The sequence below is a fragment of the Musca autumnalis genome, unplaced genomic scaffold, assembly GCF_047663935.1.
Source record: "Musca autumnalis isolate F117 unplaced genomic scaffold, ASM4766393v1 scaffold_4, whole genome shotgun sequence".
Classification (NCBI taxonomy): Eukaryota; Metazoa; Arthropoda; class Insecta; order Diptera; family Muscidae; genus Musca; species Musca autumnalis.
In genome coordinates, this window is record NW_027411977.1 from 136747884 (window position 1) to 136763429 (window position 15546).

At 33.8% G+C, this 15546-nt stretch overlaps 1 protein-coding gene across 2 annotated transcripts; it reads left to right on the forward strand.

The window, feature by feature from the left end:
- The first annotated feature begins 1333 nt into the window (after positions 1 to 1333).
- BI-1 (Bax Inhibitor-1) lies at positions 1334 to 5901 on the forward strand. 2 transcript variants are annotated; one of them, XM_073985942.1, is made up of 4 exons: positions 1334 to 1684; positions 4516 to 4969; positions 5036 to 5206; positions 5643 to 5901. In XM_073985942.1, exons 1-4 carry the CDS (start codon positions 1629 to 1631, stop codon positions 5679 to 5681), a joined length of 720 nt encoding a protein of 239 aa, XP_073842043.1. In that variant the 5' UTR covers positions 1334 to 1628; the 3' UTR covers positions 5682 to 5901. The 2 variants fall into 2 exon arrangements, with proteins under 2 accessions (XP_073842043.1, XP_073842044.1); XM_073985943.1 differs by lacking the exon at positions 1334 to 1684 and adding an exon at positions 2783 to 2902 and having other exon boundaries at positions 4230 to 4969.
- The last annotated feature ends 9645 nt before the right edge of the window (positions 5902 to 15546 follow it).

Sequence of the window (15546 nt, forward strand, 5' to 3'; positions counted from 1 at the left end):
CCAGGGAATTTCGTTTTTGAATAAAAATGATTTTTGTTTTGTCTTTTTTCTCCTCCGTCAACTTCGAAACGATACAATTTGTTGCTTGCCAGTGTGGCCGTTCATTTTTGTCAGTCATCAGGCAACCACAAAATATTTTGTGGTTGCTGGGCTGTTTGAAAGTTATCGATATTGCCGAAAAATCGACAGTCAAAACTGATCGTGTGTACCACGCTTAAAGGGGAGTACACACTAACAGTCAAAACTGGCACTCAACGTACTTTAAGGACAACTTTCCGGCAAATAACAACTTTTATTTAGCAAAAAACGTTTGAAATACAATATTTACGATATTATTTAGAGACTGTCAGTTTTGCTTGTCAATGTGTACTATACTTAAGGGACCACTGAATGTCTTAAGATATACCGGTAAACTATTGAACACACGGGCAATCCGTACGAAAAAGGGTTTTTCCAACAAATCCTTTGTGTATTCCTGACAGATGTACTAAACACAAATAACTCTAAAACAGAGGAAGGGGCTTGGATTTTTATCACCTTAAAGAAAAACAACATGCACCTAATATTCAGAAAAGCATCAAACGAACTACCAAGAAATTCTTCTACATACGCAGAAACATGATCACGACGTTTAAGCAGAAACACATAGCACATAACACTATTTAACAATAGTTTAAGCTTACGCAAAACATAGCCACAACTTCCAGCAACAACCTCAATACAATAGAAAAAATGCGGCATTATCAATCCTATCTTATCCTACTTTTTTTTAAGTAGGACAATATCCAGACAGTATAACTTTCATAAATAAAGTTTACTTTGTTTCAGTTTCAAAAAAAAAAAAAGAAACTAGGAAAAAATCGGTTATAAAAAATATGGAATGTTTTAAAACAACTAAAATAACCGCCAGTCCGAAAAATTGCATTTTTAGTTTAGATCAAAATCGAAAAGTCTAAAAATCGATTATTGTTTTCCATTACCTATCCCTAGGGTATTATTTCACAAGCTGTGTTCCTTTACTTACCTGAGGTTACAATTTTTACCATTTGCTACCATTTTTAACCTGCAAAGCGTTCCTTAACCCCGAAAAGTGGCAAAACTGGAAGCAATTTTTAAGAGAGTGAGAGTGGAGGGATAACGAAAATTGATTTTTTATGTTTCTTTTTGACATTGCTGCCAGATCTACCATTTTTCCGTTCCCTTACTTTTCTGGTAAAAATGTTCATGAGACAGCAATTTTGACACTTTTCTCTTTTACCACCCTTACCATTAAAAAAGTAAAGGAACAAAGCTACAATATACAATTAAACATCATGGCAACCCTGCCACCATTGACTGACGTGTCCTCACCACACATTCTAATTGGAATTTCACCACTGACCAATTATTATCGTCTGGTCACTCAGAGTAAACATAAACATCTAGAAAGACATTGACGAAAAAGCCTAGTAAAGAATTTAATTTATTACGATATCAAACTAGCTTGTGGATTCAAAAATAACCTGTGAACAAGAATTTTTAATCAATTATTTTTAGATATAAAATATAAAAATTTACAAAATTAACAGAAGAAATATCTACATCCAATAAAAACCGTACATACAAATACAAAACTGCAGAAAACCATAATGGAAGCATTTCAACAACGATTTACAAGATTCACCAATGGCCTCAACCAGAAATAGTAAGTGAAAGGATGGATAAATTATGAAAAGAAAGTTTAGTATTATTTTTGTTATTATAAATCGATTGATTTTGTAAGTAAAAAGGGATACTGTATGCATTTAAGTATATGCATGGACTTTGTGTCTGTCACTGACCTCACCAAACCGACATTTAAATTCGTCATTGAACAAGTGTGTAAAGATTGTTTCAGTGGTATGTATTGAGTTGCATAAAGTACACGTATCTTATCGCTTTTTTTCAATTAATATTTTATATGATATTCTGTACTGCCATTATATTAGAAATCGCCGTTCAACTCTGTTTTCCTGTTGAGGACAATGAATATGCGAATATGCATAGTATTTTTGAAATATATATTTATAAAAAAAAATAAAATTGTAGAGTACTTCGCCTTTCTATCTCTTCTTTGCCCCGGCAGGGCAGAAATCGGGAAACAAATTTCCATTGCGGACAGTTCGAGGCTTAGCGTTCCTTTACCGATCCACCTCTGTGGTAATTTTTTAATAATTTTCTGCGGTGGTTTGCCAAGACAAGGGCCATTGTGGAACTTTGTAGGCCCATATCTCGGGAAGTATACATTTCCGCAACAAAAGCAATACATGGTTGGAATCGGGATAAAAAACACTATCTGTGGTAATTTTTCTATAATTTTCTGCGTTTGGTCGGTTAATGAAAGGAGTTCCCAGTTCGATTATGAAATTTTCACCTGTGGACAGTTGCTAATCTCGGGAACGGGAAAATAATTTTCTTTTATTTTATAATTTTCCTCGGCTTATCTTTCCGTTAGGATGCCCCTGGAGAGAAGTTTGGCATTTTCACAAGTAGCTCATTCGGTCCTGATTCCAACGGTGTATAACTTTTGTCTCGGAAATGTATACTTCCCGATATATAGGCATCGAAAGTTCCACAAAAACTCCAACGAGGTCTCAAGTTAAACGCATTTACTAAACTCAAACCGAGACAAAGTGGGTTATCTTGAACGGCAATTCCCCGTGAATTTTTTTTACTTTCTCTCTTAAGTTGCATCGGCTGAAAGACAAAACTCACGGCAAAATTTCATTCATGATAACCCCAAAAATTTGTTGTTACAGGTATGTTTTGACCCTCCGAACTCACGAGTATACTATATGTATGGGGGTTGTCTTAAATCCACGTCCGAAAACAGTCTTCTTAGAAAAATTTACAATTTAGAAGAAATTTTGATCCCATTCCCCAGATTTGCATCTGTCCATAGGAGGAAGTCTTAAAACCCCGGTCGAAGGCCGGATACTTAGGGAAAAAATTATAATATAAAAAATACCTATTTCTCGGGAAGTGTTGACTTTCCCCACATATATTGTATACTGGTGTGTTCAGGGGGACAAGACTTACCTGTAATAACAAAATGTTGTCAAGATTTGAGTCGTTCAGTGTACACATCGATTACACTGTGAACCGAAATTTTGGGGGGTGGAAAATTCCTATTGGAGATGAAAGGCCTTGGTGAGTATATACAGAACCCCGAAGGACAGATTCGCCGTGAGTCGAACTTTCGCGATATGGCGTGATGAAGTTTTTGCTAGAGACCCTGTAAGCCATCAGGAATTAGCGTTATATCTTTGTTCACTGTTGCTTTAGCTTATATTTAAGATAACATGTCTTCAGTCAAATCGAATGAGGATTATTTTCGTAGAGCACTTCGACCTTCTAACTCGCTTCCTTCAATGTCCTTTTCGTCCTTTATTTAAGAGCCGCTATAAAAGTACCACAAGATGACGTTTTTCAGCTTCGAAATGTTCTGCACAAATGTCGGCCAGAAAATTTTAGGTACGGCTCTCATTGACAACAAATCGATTTTGTAGCGTTTCGTGGCCGTTTTGCGCATTTACCCTGTTTTTGTTCAGAAAAAGACTATGTTTTGTTTTTTTGTATATTCGTTACAGAACATGGTTTTTAGTGTCTCCAGCAAAATATTCATCACGCCATATCGCGAAAGTTCGACTCACGGCGAATCTGTCCTTCGGGGTTCTGTATGTACTCACCAAGGGCTTTCATCTCCAATAGGAATTTTCCACCCCCCAGACTTTGAGCTCCATTTTGTTGCACAGTGTTATCTCCACTTTTTGAAAAATCTTAAATTTAAGTGTCAAAGCACTTGATATAGTCATAACTTTTTATATTAAAAATAACTTTCGTGAATAATAAAGATTAGCGCCTTTAAATTACAAATATACAGAGATACAATGGCAAGCATAAACTTCATCATCGTTTTATGGAGTTAATCGATGTGTGCACTGGGCGGCTCATTTGAGTTTAGTAAGTTAAACGCATAACTTAAGGCCAAGTTAGGGTTTTTGTAGAACTTTTGAGGCATAAATCTCGGGAACTCTATATTTCCGGGACAAAAGATATACACCGTTGATATCAGGACCGAAAGGACAACCTTTGGTGAAAATGGTGAATTTTTCCTCCAGGTGCATCCTAAAGGAGAGGAGTTCCTTTTCTCTAAGTAGCTGGACATTAAACAAGGGAATTTTCAGAGGTCCATATTTTGGGAAGTATACATTTGCCCAGAAAGTGTTATACATCGTTGGAATCAGGATGAAAAGCACTATCTGCACTGTCGGTAAAGGAAAGAAAGCCCTCGAATTATGCAGACGAATCTAATGATGTAAATACTGAACACTAAAGCGAATTCAGATGCTAAGGCTGTTCTTTAATCCTTAATTTAATCAAGGTAGACGTGTTATTTAAAAGACACCAACAATTCGAGTTATTATTCCTATAAAATTCACTCCAACAAATATCTAGAAACTAATTCTTCTCTTATAATTTTGTTTTCTTTTTCAGCGAACCCTATCTCCAACAACATCTGGCAAAAGTTTACATGATGTTGGGAGGAACGTCTGCTGTTACAGCAATCGGTTCCATTCTACAAATGAAACACTATATCGATTTGGGCATAATTGCGGCTTTGGGTACCTTGTTCTTAGTTTTAGGATTACATTTCTATCGTGACAATGGCAAAAATTACTACACACGTGTTGCCATGCTGTATGGATTTGGATTTTGTTCTGGACAAACTCTTGGCCCTCTCCTAAGCTATGTTGTCAGTGTTGATCCATCTATTATTGTTACAGCATTAGTGGGAACATTTATAACATTTGCATCACTCTCGGTAGCAGCACTTTTAGCAGGACGTGGTCAATATCTATTTTTGGGTGGAATATTGATAAGTGTAATCAATACCATGACACTTTTGAGTATTCTCAATATGTTCTTTAAATCAATGTTTGTACAAATGGTAAGTTAAAGAAAAACAAAATTGGTGCCTATTGTTTATAATGCATTTTTTCTTATTTTTCATAAGGCACAACTTTATGTTGGTGTAATTGTTATGGCCGGATTTATTCTTTTCGATACCCAAAATATCGTCGAGAAAGTTCGTTATGGCAATCGGGATGTTGTACAACATTCATTGGATCTATTCTTTGACGTGCTGAGCATGTTCAGACGCTTACTTATTATTCTAACACAAAAGGTATGTAGAATAAATCGAACGCCCAGGTTGTAAGCAAAAAATGGTCAGATAGTTGATAACAAATGAACCTAGTTAAATCAATTGTAATTAATTGTTTTATATTTTAATAACTTATCCTGATCTTAGCTCTAGGCTTCGCAAACAAATCCATGTTTTTCATTATAAAATGTGAGAAAATTCGTAGAACTCTGTTTGAAATTTTTATTGTACATTTTTGTAAATGCATTTAAAATAACCTAATTTACTTACTAAATTGTTTTCAGCTAAGAACTTTACTTATCTAACAAAGAGCAATTTTTAAATTAAACAATTAATTGGTAATAAATCAAATTATTGAATCCTGGCAATTTATAAAATATTCTATGAACATAAAAATATGGTATACAAAACAAACTAACATTTCATATTTTTAACTTTTTTTCTTCTTTAATTCCAGGAGGAACGTAGACGTGAAAATGAGCGCAAACGTCGTTAAATAACACCAGTAACTAAAAGCGTTTGTTCTTTCTCATGAAACTGCATTCACTGTTAGAGGCCTGAACTAAGTTTTTTTGTTTGTTTTTGGGCATATCTCTGATACTAAATTTAAGTAATTTCTCATTGCATTTGGAGAGGAATTTATATGATCACTATACATATTTTGGTTTAAATTATTATTTATTAATAACATCAATAAAAATAATAGATATCCACAATATTGTACAACTTTTGTTTTTGGAAATTCATACCTTTTTAGGATTATGCATCCTTCTGGATACGTCCACAGTCACTAGTTATAAAAACGGTATGTATATGACTGACTTTATAAATGCAATATTTACATTGCAAACATCATAACAAGACGAACTTATTTTTTTGGTGATGTGTATAGTTTTTACATACAAAATTTTAAACCCTTTATTTAGGTACATACCTAATGAAAAACAAGTAAAAAGCTTCCACCATAAAATATTCTGAATTTATGTGGAATATTAAGTTTTCTTTCCGTTATGGAAGGTCTGTTGGCCACGATTTTAGGTAAATTGCGTAAACCAATTACTTGAAATAGGGGTATACCAAAACGTGGGCCTATGTCCGCAACTATTGGCGGAGAAGTGTTTTGATCACTACGAACACGTAATGCTAAATTGCACCAAATTTAGAGAGAAAAATGTGAATAAAAATATTGAATGGGAAGTACCCGAAGGACTGGATTTATATGGACTATATCCGACTTGATGAAAAATTGTAATACGATTTGCAAATTTTGGACCAACTCCATTGCTCCCATCGAGAGTTTTCGTTCACATGGCATTGGATGCACATCCTCTTGTGGTTCGAGCATAGTAATTTCTTAACAGATACATATAGCATACCAAGAATAAGTCTGTCTGGTTACTTTCCCAGCAAGAATTGTCCAGCAAGAACTTTCTCAGAGAGTAAGGGGTTTTTATTCTCTTTTGCTAGAAAATTGTAAAAAGTAAACAGACACCTTCCCAGCAAAAACCAGCAAGCAATCAGCTGACTTGCCAAAACAGAACAATTTGTCCGCCAACAAAGGAAGCAAACACGTTGTATTTTATTAAAAATGAAACAAAAAAGTATTTTTCCACTTTACAAATTTGTTCTCCATAAAACAATACAATTAGACTATGTTACATCCACAATAAAATTGTTTTTAATGTTCACAAACATAAATCAACAAAAACTAAAAACGGCTGATTGATTGTTTTCAGGAAGAAGAAGAGCTTGCAAGTGCTTGCTAGAAGAAATTTGTCCAGCAAGAATTTGCAAGCTCTCAGTGAAAGAACTGTCAAAATGTCTCTCTCGAATCGCTCTCTTTTGCTGGTTTTTTGTGTTAACAGACGACTTCCAGCAACAATTGGTACAAATTGTTACAAATTTTAGGGTAACCAGACACAGCTAATATGTTAATAAAATGTAATTTAACGTACACACGAAATCGCTTAAAACTACATTGTTTATAACGTAATGTCGTTATCCATTGGATAATATCCAAAAGACGATTTGAATCGAAACACCCTAATACCCCGGTTACACTATTGAAGGTTAACCTTTAATAGTGTAACCGGGGTATTAACCCACTGGGTTTAATAGATCCAGTGGGTTAATCTTTGCTGGTTACACTAAGCTTTTCGAGGATATAAACTGTCAGCTGATGTTTGTTTACGTATACATACAAAATAACTAATAAAGTCGTGTGTTACACTTTTACGATTTCACGTATGAGTTATCGTCCCCTCTTTGCTCATATTGGTATATTTTACATAGGGATACATTTTTGTATCATGGTATCAAGCGTACTTTTTGTTAAAAAAGTGTCTAATGAAAAAAAAAAATAATTTTATGATTTCTAAATAACTTTAGATTTACTAACTCCATAAAATCTCATACGACCAATCGTAAACGTGTAAAACACGACAAACTCTGTTGCAAAAACAGTTGCAACTTTTGGTACTTTTTGAGTAGAGTTGGATTTTTTTTGCACAAATACCGAATACAACACTATTTTTGGTGGATTTGTGCCGGATTTAAAATAAACCCAGTCGTGAGAGGATTTAATTTTTGTATGGCAAATCTGGTCAGATTTGACCAGATTAAGTAATAAATCCTCATAATGTGGGTTAACCCGGCAAAAAACTGTAGTGTAACCGCACTATAAGAATGCGTGATCTCTGTTTATATGTTTAACCCATTTCGTCGTAAATGGTGTTCGATTTTTCGAACAGTAAAAAATTTTATGGATGAAAAAGGTAAAATTTTAAACAACTTTTAATATGTATATTAAGTCTTCTCTGCAAGCAAATAAAAAAATTCTTCCCTTGAAAACTTCCCCTCCTCCTCGATGGTAGGGGTGCATTTTCGAAGCCTGTATTTTTGAATACTTTTTTAAATTAATTTTAAAAAATTAAAAAAACATGAAATTTAAAAAGTAATCATGGTGAATTATTGCCAATACATATCAAAACGTGGAAATGTATGGACAAATTAGGGGGAAGAGTTATTATAGCCCCATAGAAGACTAAATATTAAATTTCAGCCATTTCTGTAGGATAGCCGTACTATCCTACAATATCCTGAAAACCCCTAAAATCGGGAGGTACCGTTCTAGTTTGGCTACATAAAACATGCACTAGTGCTTACAAATTTCTGGATAGAAATTTAGTAGGCTCAAAGAAGACTAAATATGTATTAAATTACTTCCGTTTCTATATGATAATGCAGCTAAACCCCTGAAAAATAGGGCGGTACCGTCCTATGAGGGGTAATCCAAAACGTGAATCAGCACTGGCACATTTTCGGGGGAAAGTTTTGTAGGCCCAAAGAAGACTCTAAACTACTCTTTAATCATTTTTTCGTTCACTCTGGTTCATGCTTTGCACATTGTAATATTTCTACGCGACATAGATCGTCCAGACATACTTTACATTTTGACATCACATGCAATTAAGAGGCGGTCTCACTTGTATTGAAAAGAGTGCCAAAAATAGTTCTAATCGAGCTACCGCCTCGAAATTTTAAACATAGAGTAGAGATGCACAAAACAGTACTCTAGCGTAAATTTCATTTCGATTCATATATTGTCACATACATTGTTTTGTGCATCTCTAACATAGAGAAACATTTTTCTCTATATTTTGTTGTATGTAATTTTTTTTTGAATCAAACAACATCAAACCACCGAACAAATGCACAACATGTTCGAAGATGGTGCTAGACAACTGATTTACGACTGCCATGTAGGCGGTCTCAAGTCAATTAAGTTCGATTTTTTGCCACCCAATGTCACATCTATTTTACAACCCATAGACTAAGGAGTAATAAAATCATTAAAATCGAATTAGTGGGCTCGACAAATGTCCACTATCCTGGCAAAAATAAAAAATGATCAAAGTACGAAATTAAATTGTTGGATAATGAAGCCATGAAAAATGTAGATTATTCTGTCATTGCTAACTGTTTTCATTATGCGGGATTAATGGACCTTTGAACGATTCTGAAGACATTTGTCTCTTTTCCCATTTCTCCCAACATGTAGAAGATGTTGACGAATTATTGCCATCGATGACATGTATATGACGACGACATAACATTGGAAGTTTTAGATGAGAGCAGTTCTAACGAAGAAATTGAGGATACCACCGATCCAGAATTTCAATTATTTATTTTATTTATTTTATTCGATTTCAATACATAGAAAGCCTTCATGGCCAATTATACATGTACTGTGAGTTTACAATTAAAATACAGATACTATGATAGAAAGTTATTTTAAAAAGAATAAGTTCAAAAACCTAAATTCGCGGCCCCCCGGCCAAATGAATATTGTAATAATAATCCTGTCCTGTAGCAATTTGTAATAATTGAATTGAAAGCAAAAATACACAATTAAGTCAACTCATTATTAAGAAACATTAGTAGCTTCTTTTTGAAAGTATGGTCAGTGTATGAAAATATTTTAAGGGAATTAGGTAAAAAATTCCAAACTCTGTAAACTCGGATTAGAAACGAATGCTCAAAGACAGAAGTTCGAACTAAGGGAACATCACTTTGTACATTGCGAGAATAATTGATAAACGAGAATTCACTAACCAGAATTCCAGGTTGCTGTGACTTCATAATTTTATAAAAATGTAAGATTGTTCGGAGATTTATATAATCACGACAACTTACTCCGAGAAAAACTGGAGTTAACTCCAATACGCGAACGTGGTCATGTATCCTTATTCGAAAAACAAACCTAACAATCTTCCGCACTATTCTCTCAATTTCATCTATATTGTAGGACCAAGTCCCAGAATAAACCTCTATACCGTAATTAATCAAAGGCATTAGCAATGAAAAAGCCAGGTGTCTTCTTATGTTCCTTGGTTTGTAAGCTTTTAAATTATAAAGTCTTCTCAAAATAAGACAGACTTTCCTCAAAATTTCATTAATATGGTCATTGAAATTAAGATTACAATCTAGCAATATCCCGAGACACTTTAAACTATCAACAAACTCTATGGAATGCCCATTGATTGTAATATTAGGATATGAAGCATCGCGATTCCGTGATCGAAACCATATTGCTTTAGTCTTTAATGGATTTATTTCCAACTTGTTTTGTAAGAGTAAGTCTGACATGAGAAAAATATGAGAATTTATATATTCTTCAGAAGAGTATGACTTAAACAGCAAATAAATATCGTCCGCAAAAACATAGGGTTGGCAAATGGGGCTATTCATGGCAGAAATAACAGCATTTATGTAGGAGAGAAATAGAATAGGCCCCAAAATAGATCACAATATCCATACTAGAATTAATACCATTTATTGAGACATATTGTCTCTATCCAAGAGGTAGGAATATATTAATTTGCATGCCGTTTTTGAGAAGTAGAAATGGTCATGCAGTTTTTCAATTAGGATATTATGGCTTATACGATCAAACGCTTTCATAAGATCAAGAGAAACCAATGTGCAGCTAACATGCAAATCCAATTGGTGTCTGATTGAGTCAGTAATAGCAAGCACAGCTGAAGTAGTGTTATGATGTTTCCGAAATGCAAACTGGCAAGGACTGAACAATGAGTGGCGTTGGTAATGATCTAGTATTTGATCTTTCATAATTTTCTCTACAACCTTGGACATAGAGGGTAGTACCGAAATTGGTCTAAAAGTATTTACAGCATCTTGATTATCTTTAGGAATTGGGACCACCCGCGCTAACTTCCAAGCAGAAGGAAATTTAGAAGTGGTGAGTATCGTGTTAACTAGGTGTAGAAAAACAGAAGAAAAGAATGGAAAAATCAATTTAATGAATTTTATAGGAACTGAATCATTAGATTCTATATAATTAAGAGCACAAGATAATTCATATTCTGATACAGAGCGAAAAGAAAACGAATCAGATCGATCCACAATTTCATCGAAGTTTAAAGAAATATTTTCGGCAGGACGCATGTTACCAAAAAAAGTCAACTGCAATATTTTCAACGTCAGTTTCCTCACAAGCAGGCCATGAATTTCCGGTACAACACAATTGTCGCAATTTAGACCATAGCCGGGAGCCAGTTGCATTAGAGAAAAGTCTACTACCATATTTAAATCTCTCCTTTCTTATTTTAGATTTCGTCCTATTCCTTAAACGGATATAATTCTTCCAGTTCTCGTCAGTAGGATTACGAAGGTAGGTACTATACAGCCTACCTCTCTCCCGCCGGACTTGCACTATTTCAGGAGAGTTCATCCAACAATGATCATTGGAGATTCGATTTGATCTGATTAGAGGAACTTGTGAGTGAAGCTGGTTAACAGCGTTATTTAAAATATTTAATTGGTGATCAACATCACTGGTGTTATAAATCAAAAACAGCTCAGTATCTTCAACCACATGTAAGAAATCTTCAATTCTAAATCTACTATAGTCTTTGAATTCAACCCAATTTTCTCTCAGCTGCGATACAAACTTAATTGATAGGAATATGAGGCTATGGTACGAAGAAAAAATGGGATATTGCATTTGACATTGATGAGCACAAAAAGACGGTTCGGTAATTAAATAATCTAACAACGAAGTGCTATTCGAACGAAGGCTCAAATGGGTTGGCAGATTATTATGTAAGCAGTGAAGACCACAACGATCAATAGCAGAGCGGAAACTATAAGACTTAGCTGTTTCAAATAAGTTGTGGTTGAAATCTCCCATAACCACAATATTAGAGTATCGATCGAATAAATACATATGTTGATCTTCGAACACGTCAATTGCAATTGCCCCAGTTGGTAAATATACAACTCCCACAAGAAATGAGGTATTATTTCCAAAAATTTCAATAAACAACGACTCACAAGTACCATATTGAGTTCCCCTAAAAACCACCTTATACCTTAAATGCTTCGAAATATATAAACAGACACCGCCACCCCTACGAGAGGGTCGGTGATTTCTAACCAAGTTATAATTAGGAATCGTCAGAGAACTTGAGAAAACGTGAGGCTTAAACCAAGTTTCGGAAATTCCTATTATGTCTAGACCAGAATCATTAAAAGTGTTTTTAAATTCCTCCAATTTAATGTTACCGCCAGTTTGTATATCTGCTGAAGAATGAATTGAATGTCCTTATATGTTACTATTTTGTTTTTAAGTCTTTTATACGTATTTATACCCAAACGACACTATACATAATATAATTTTACCTCTTTTATTAATATCGTTTATAACGACTATCGCTTATAGCGTCCGAATTTTGTCGGTCCCTTGACCGACGTTATAAGCGATTTCGACTGTAGTTTTACAACGAGGCAAGATGATAGAAAAAATTTGAGTGGATGTAGGTCCACATTTAGGTATAGCCCCCTTATAAAGGTAATACCTAATTTTTGAATTTAGACACAGTTTCCAATTGATTTGGTTGAAATTTCGCATTTTGAGTTCTCCGTGAACAAAATACATCCCTCAAAAGATGTTCAATATACATAGGTCCACGTTTAGGTATAGCCCCAATATAAAGGTGTATTTTTTAAAAAACACGGAGTCTCCCAAATACTCCCAACATTAGTAAAACTCAACATAAATTTATAGTACTGATTTTAAAAGTACCAGAAAATTTATTTACAAAGAACTTATTTTTAAGGAAGTTAGAAAACTATGTATCATGGCACAATTACCCAGGTAGTGGCATCGTAAAATTTGAATATGTTATGTCAAAACTTTCTTTATGTTGTTGGGGAAATTACAACAAAAATAATTTTTTTATAAAGGGATTTGACTTTTCATATTCGATCAGCTGGTGTGATACCACTACCTGGTAGTTCTGCCATGCTATGTATGAATATATTTTTACGTAAAAACATTTGGCCTGTTCCCGTACTTTATAAAGTGGTAAAAGTCGTAAAAGTTGTAAAAGTCGTAAACGATTTTCATATAAATTTTGTGTACGGGAACGCAAAATGTGTAAAAGTGGTAAAAATTGTAAAAACTTTTTAGTTCTGGAACAGAGCTACAGTCAATGCTATCAACTATAAGTTTAAATCTGGAAATTGTACATTTACCTCTTTATTCTTTTTATAATTTCACTCATAAGCTGCGAATGCTTTTCAACTATTTCGACTTTACTTGACATATTACCGCTGTAAATTGGCAAAAAATGTACTGGATATTAACAATTTGATGTGTTTAGGTAATATTTATTTCAATCGGAATCTAATTTGTTGCCATAAATTTTCGATTTTTGTCCACGGGCGGAACCACAGTGCGATATGGCCCTCTTCGAACATAAACTAATTTTGGACCGATATAATAAAAACATCTTTAACAAATTTTTAATTTTGATAGACTATTTCAGTCAATCTATACTATATCGACTCAGAATTTTATCCTGATAACAAATATGTATACTTTGTAGGGTTGCAAATAAGTATTTCAATGCGTTACAAACGGAAAAATATAACCTCCATTCTATGGTGGAGGGTATACAAATTACATAATAATAATAATTGTTCCAAAAACATCCCAGAAGGGACAAGGGGACTTCTCTCATATCAATGAGTGCACCCCGATTCATATTAGCTCAATGATATGGGACCTACTGTTTATCGCCGAGTCCGAACGGCGTGTCTAAGACACCACTTGTAGAGAAGTTTTAAATTAAAATTGCTTATCTCATGTATTTTTCAACAGAATTCAAATATTACTTACAAATAATAAATTATGTTTGGTATCTTCTAAGCAGCCTAGAGCTGGAGGAAAAGCATTTTCCTATTTTTAATGCGTTTTTACACTTCTATAAACAAAACATTTGTTTACCGCTTTTAAAAAAATATAGCTTATTCGAAAGATATTAGTCGTCCATTTGTCGTTATTAAATTTAAAAAATAGTATATCAGAACAACTGCAGTGTTTTTTTTTTTATTATTTTTCAATCTTTTGTGACGGCTCTAGGGGGACGGCTCTATTATGAGTACTTTCATAATATTTACAAAAAGAACGATTAAATTTGTAAAATTAGCGTAATAGAATCAATGTTTTTATATATATTACAAATTATTTTTACATTATTTTATTATTTATTTATTTTTATTTATTATTTTTTTGTCCAAATATGTCCACCTCCAAATCGAATTTGAAAGATAGTAGGGGGTCTGTTCTAATAAATTCAGAAGTCAAAGCGTGCTCAAATTTGCCACAGTTAAGATAAAGTGCATTTTCCTATTTTAAGATGGGAGAATTTTTTGTAAATACCTGCTGTGACTGTACGTAGTATCCAATTGAAATAGAACGGCAATACGCACATGTATCAACCGATTTTCCGAATTCAACCGAATTCATATTTAAGGATTTTAGTGTGTAGAAAACAAGTATGTATAATTTTTTTGAAAATAGGTAAATTTTTTGTCGTAGCCCCCACATAAAAGTACTGTCCGATTTTAGATATTTTGTGGATTTTAACGAACTTTATGGCCGATTCGGCTGAAATTCGGTATTTTGACCTCTTGGAAGATATATCCTTCGTACCAAAAATTATTAACATAGGTCAATGTTTTGGTTTAGACCCCACACAACGGGACCACCCTGTTCAACAAATTTTGGCAATTTTCGGTTATTTTGGTCGATAAAACGTACGAATTGTTGTTTGTACACATTTATTATAAATAATAATTAATTTCAATACAAAATGGACGTTGAAATAGTTTTGGCCAGAAAATTTGGATTTGGGACCATTGTGCTATGGTATAAAGAATTTAAGTGAAACATGACACATTTCTGACATTAACCCACCACACCCCTTATCATGGATTAGGCGCCCCACCCCTTACATATTTCATAATATTAATATATTGACATGTGCAATTGTTTTTTTCATGAGAATTATTGGGATTTATAAGTTGTGTTCCTTTACTTACCTGAGGATACCATTTATTACCATTTTTAACCTGCAAAGCGTTCCTTAACCCCGAAAAGTGGCAAAACTGGAAGCAATTTTTAAGAGAGTGAGAGTGGAGAGAGATCGAAAATGGCTTTCTCTTCTACCACAGGCTACCAGCACGGCTGCCAGATTTGACGATTTATCGTCATTTTGACGATTTTTTGGTCAAAAAATGATAAATGACGATTTTTACCAAAAAAATTACGATTTTTGGATATTTTGTTAATGTAGTCATAAAAATGTTGTAAAATATGAATTTGTAAAAACTAAGTTGATTTTAAAAATGAATTGTTAAACAATAAGCACAATAATCGTTATTTTTGAACGTAAAAGCTTGACATTTTGCCAGAACATGTATTTTAGCTTTATGTATCAGATTTCATCAATGGTGACGATATGTTTGGGTGCATATGCAAAGGAATTTTTAAC

Coding starts and splice junctions, on each gene's coding strand:
- BI-1 (XM_073985942.1), top strand. CDS start 1,629: ATGGAAGCATTTCAACAACGATTTACAAGATTCACCAATGGCCTCAAC. Junction 1,685..4,515: donor AATGGCCTCAACCAGAAATA/GTAAGTGAAAGG, acceptor TTTCTTTTTCAG/CGAACCCTATCTCCAACAAC. Junction 4,970..5,035: donor AATCAATGTTTGTACAAATG/GTAAGTTAAAGA, acceptor ATTTTTCATAAG/GCACAACTTTATGTTGGTGT.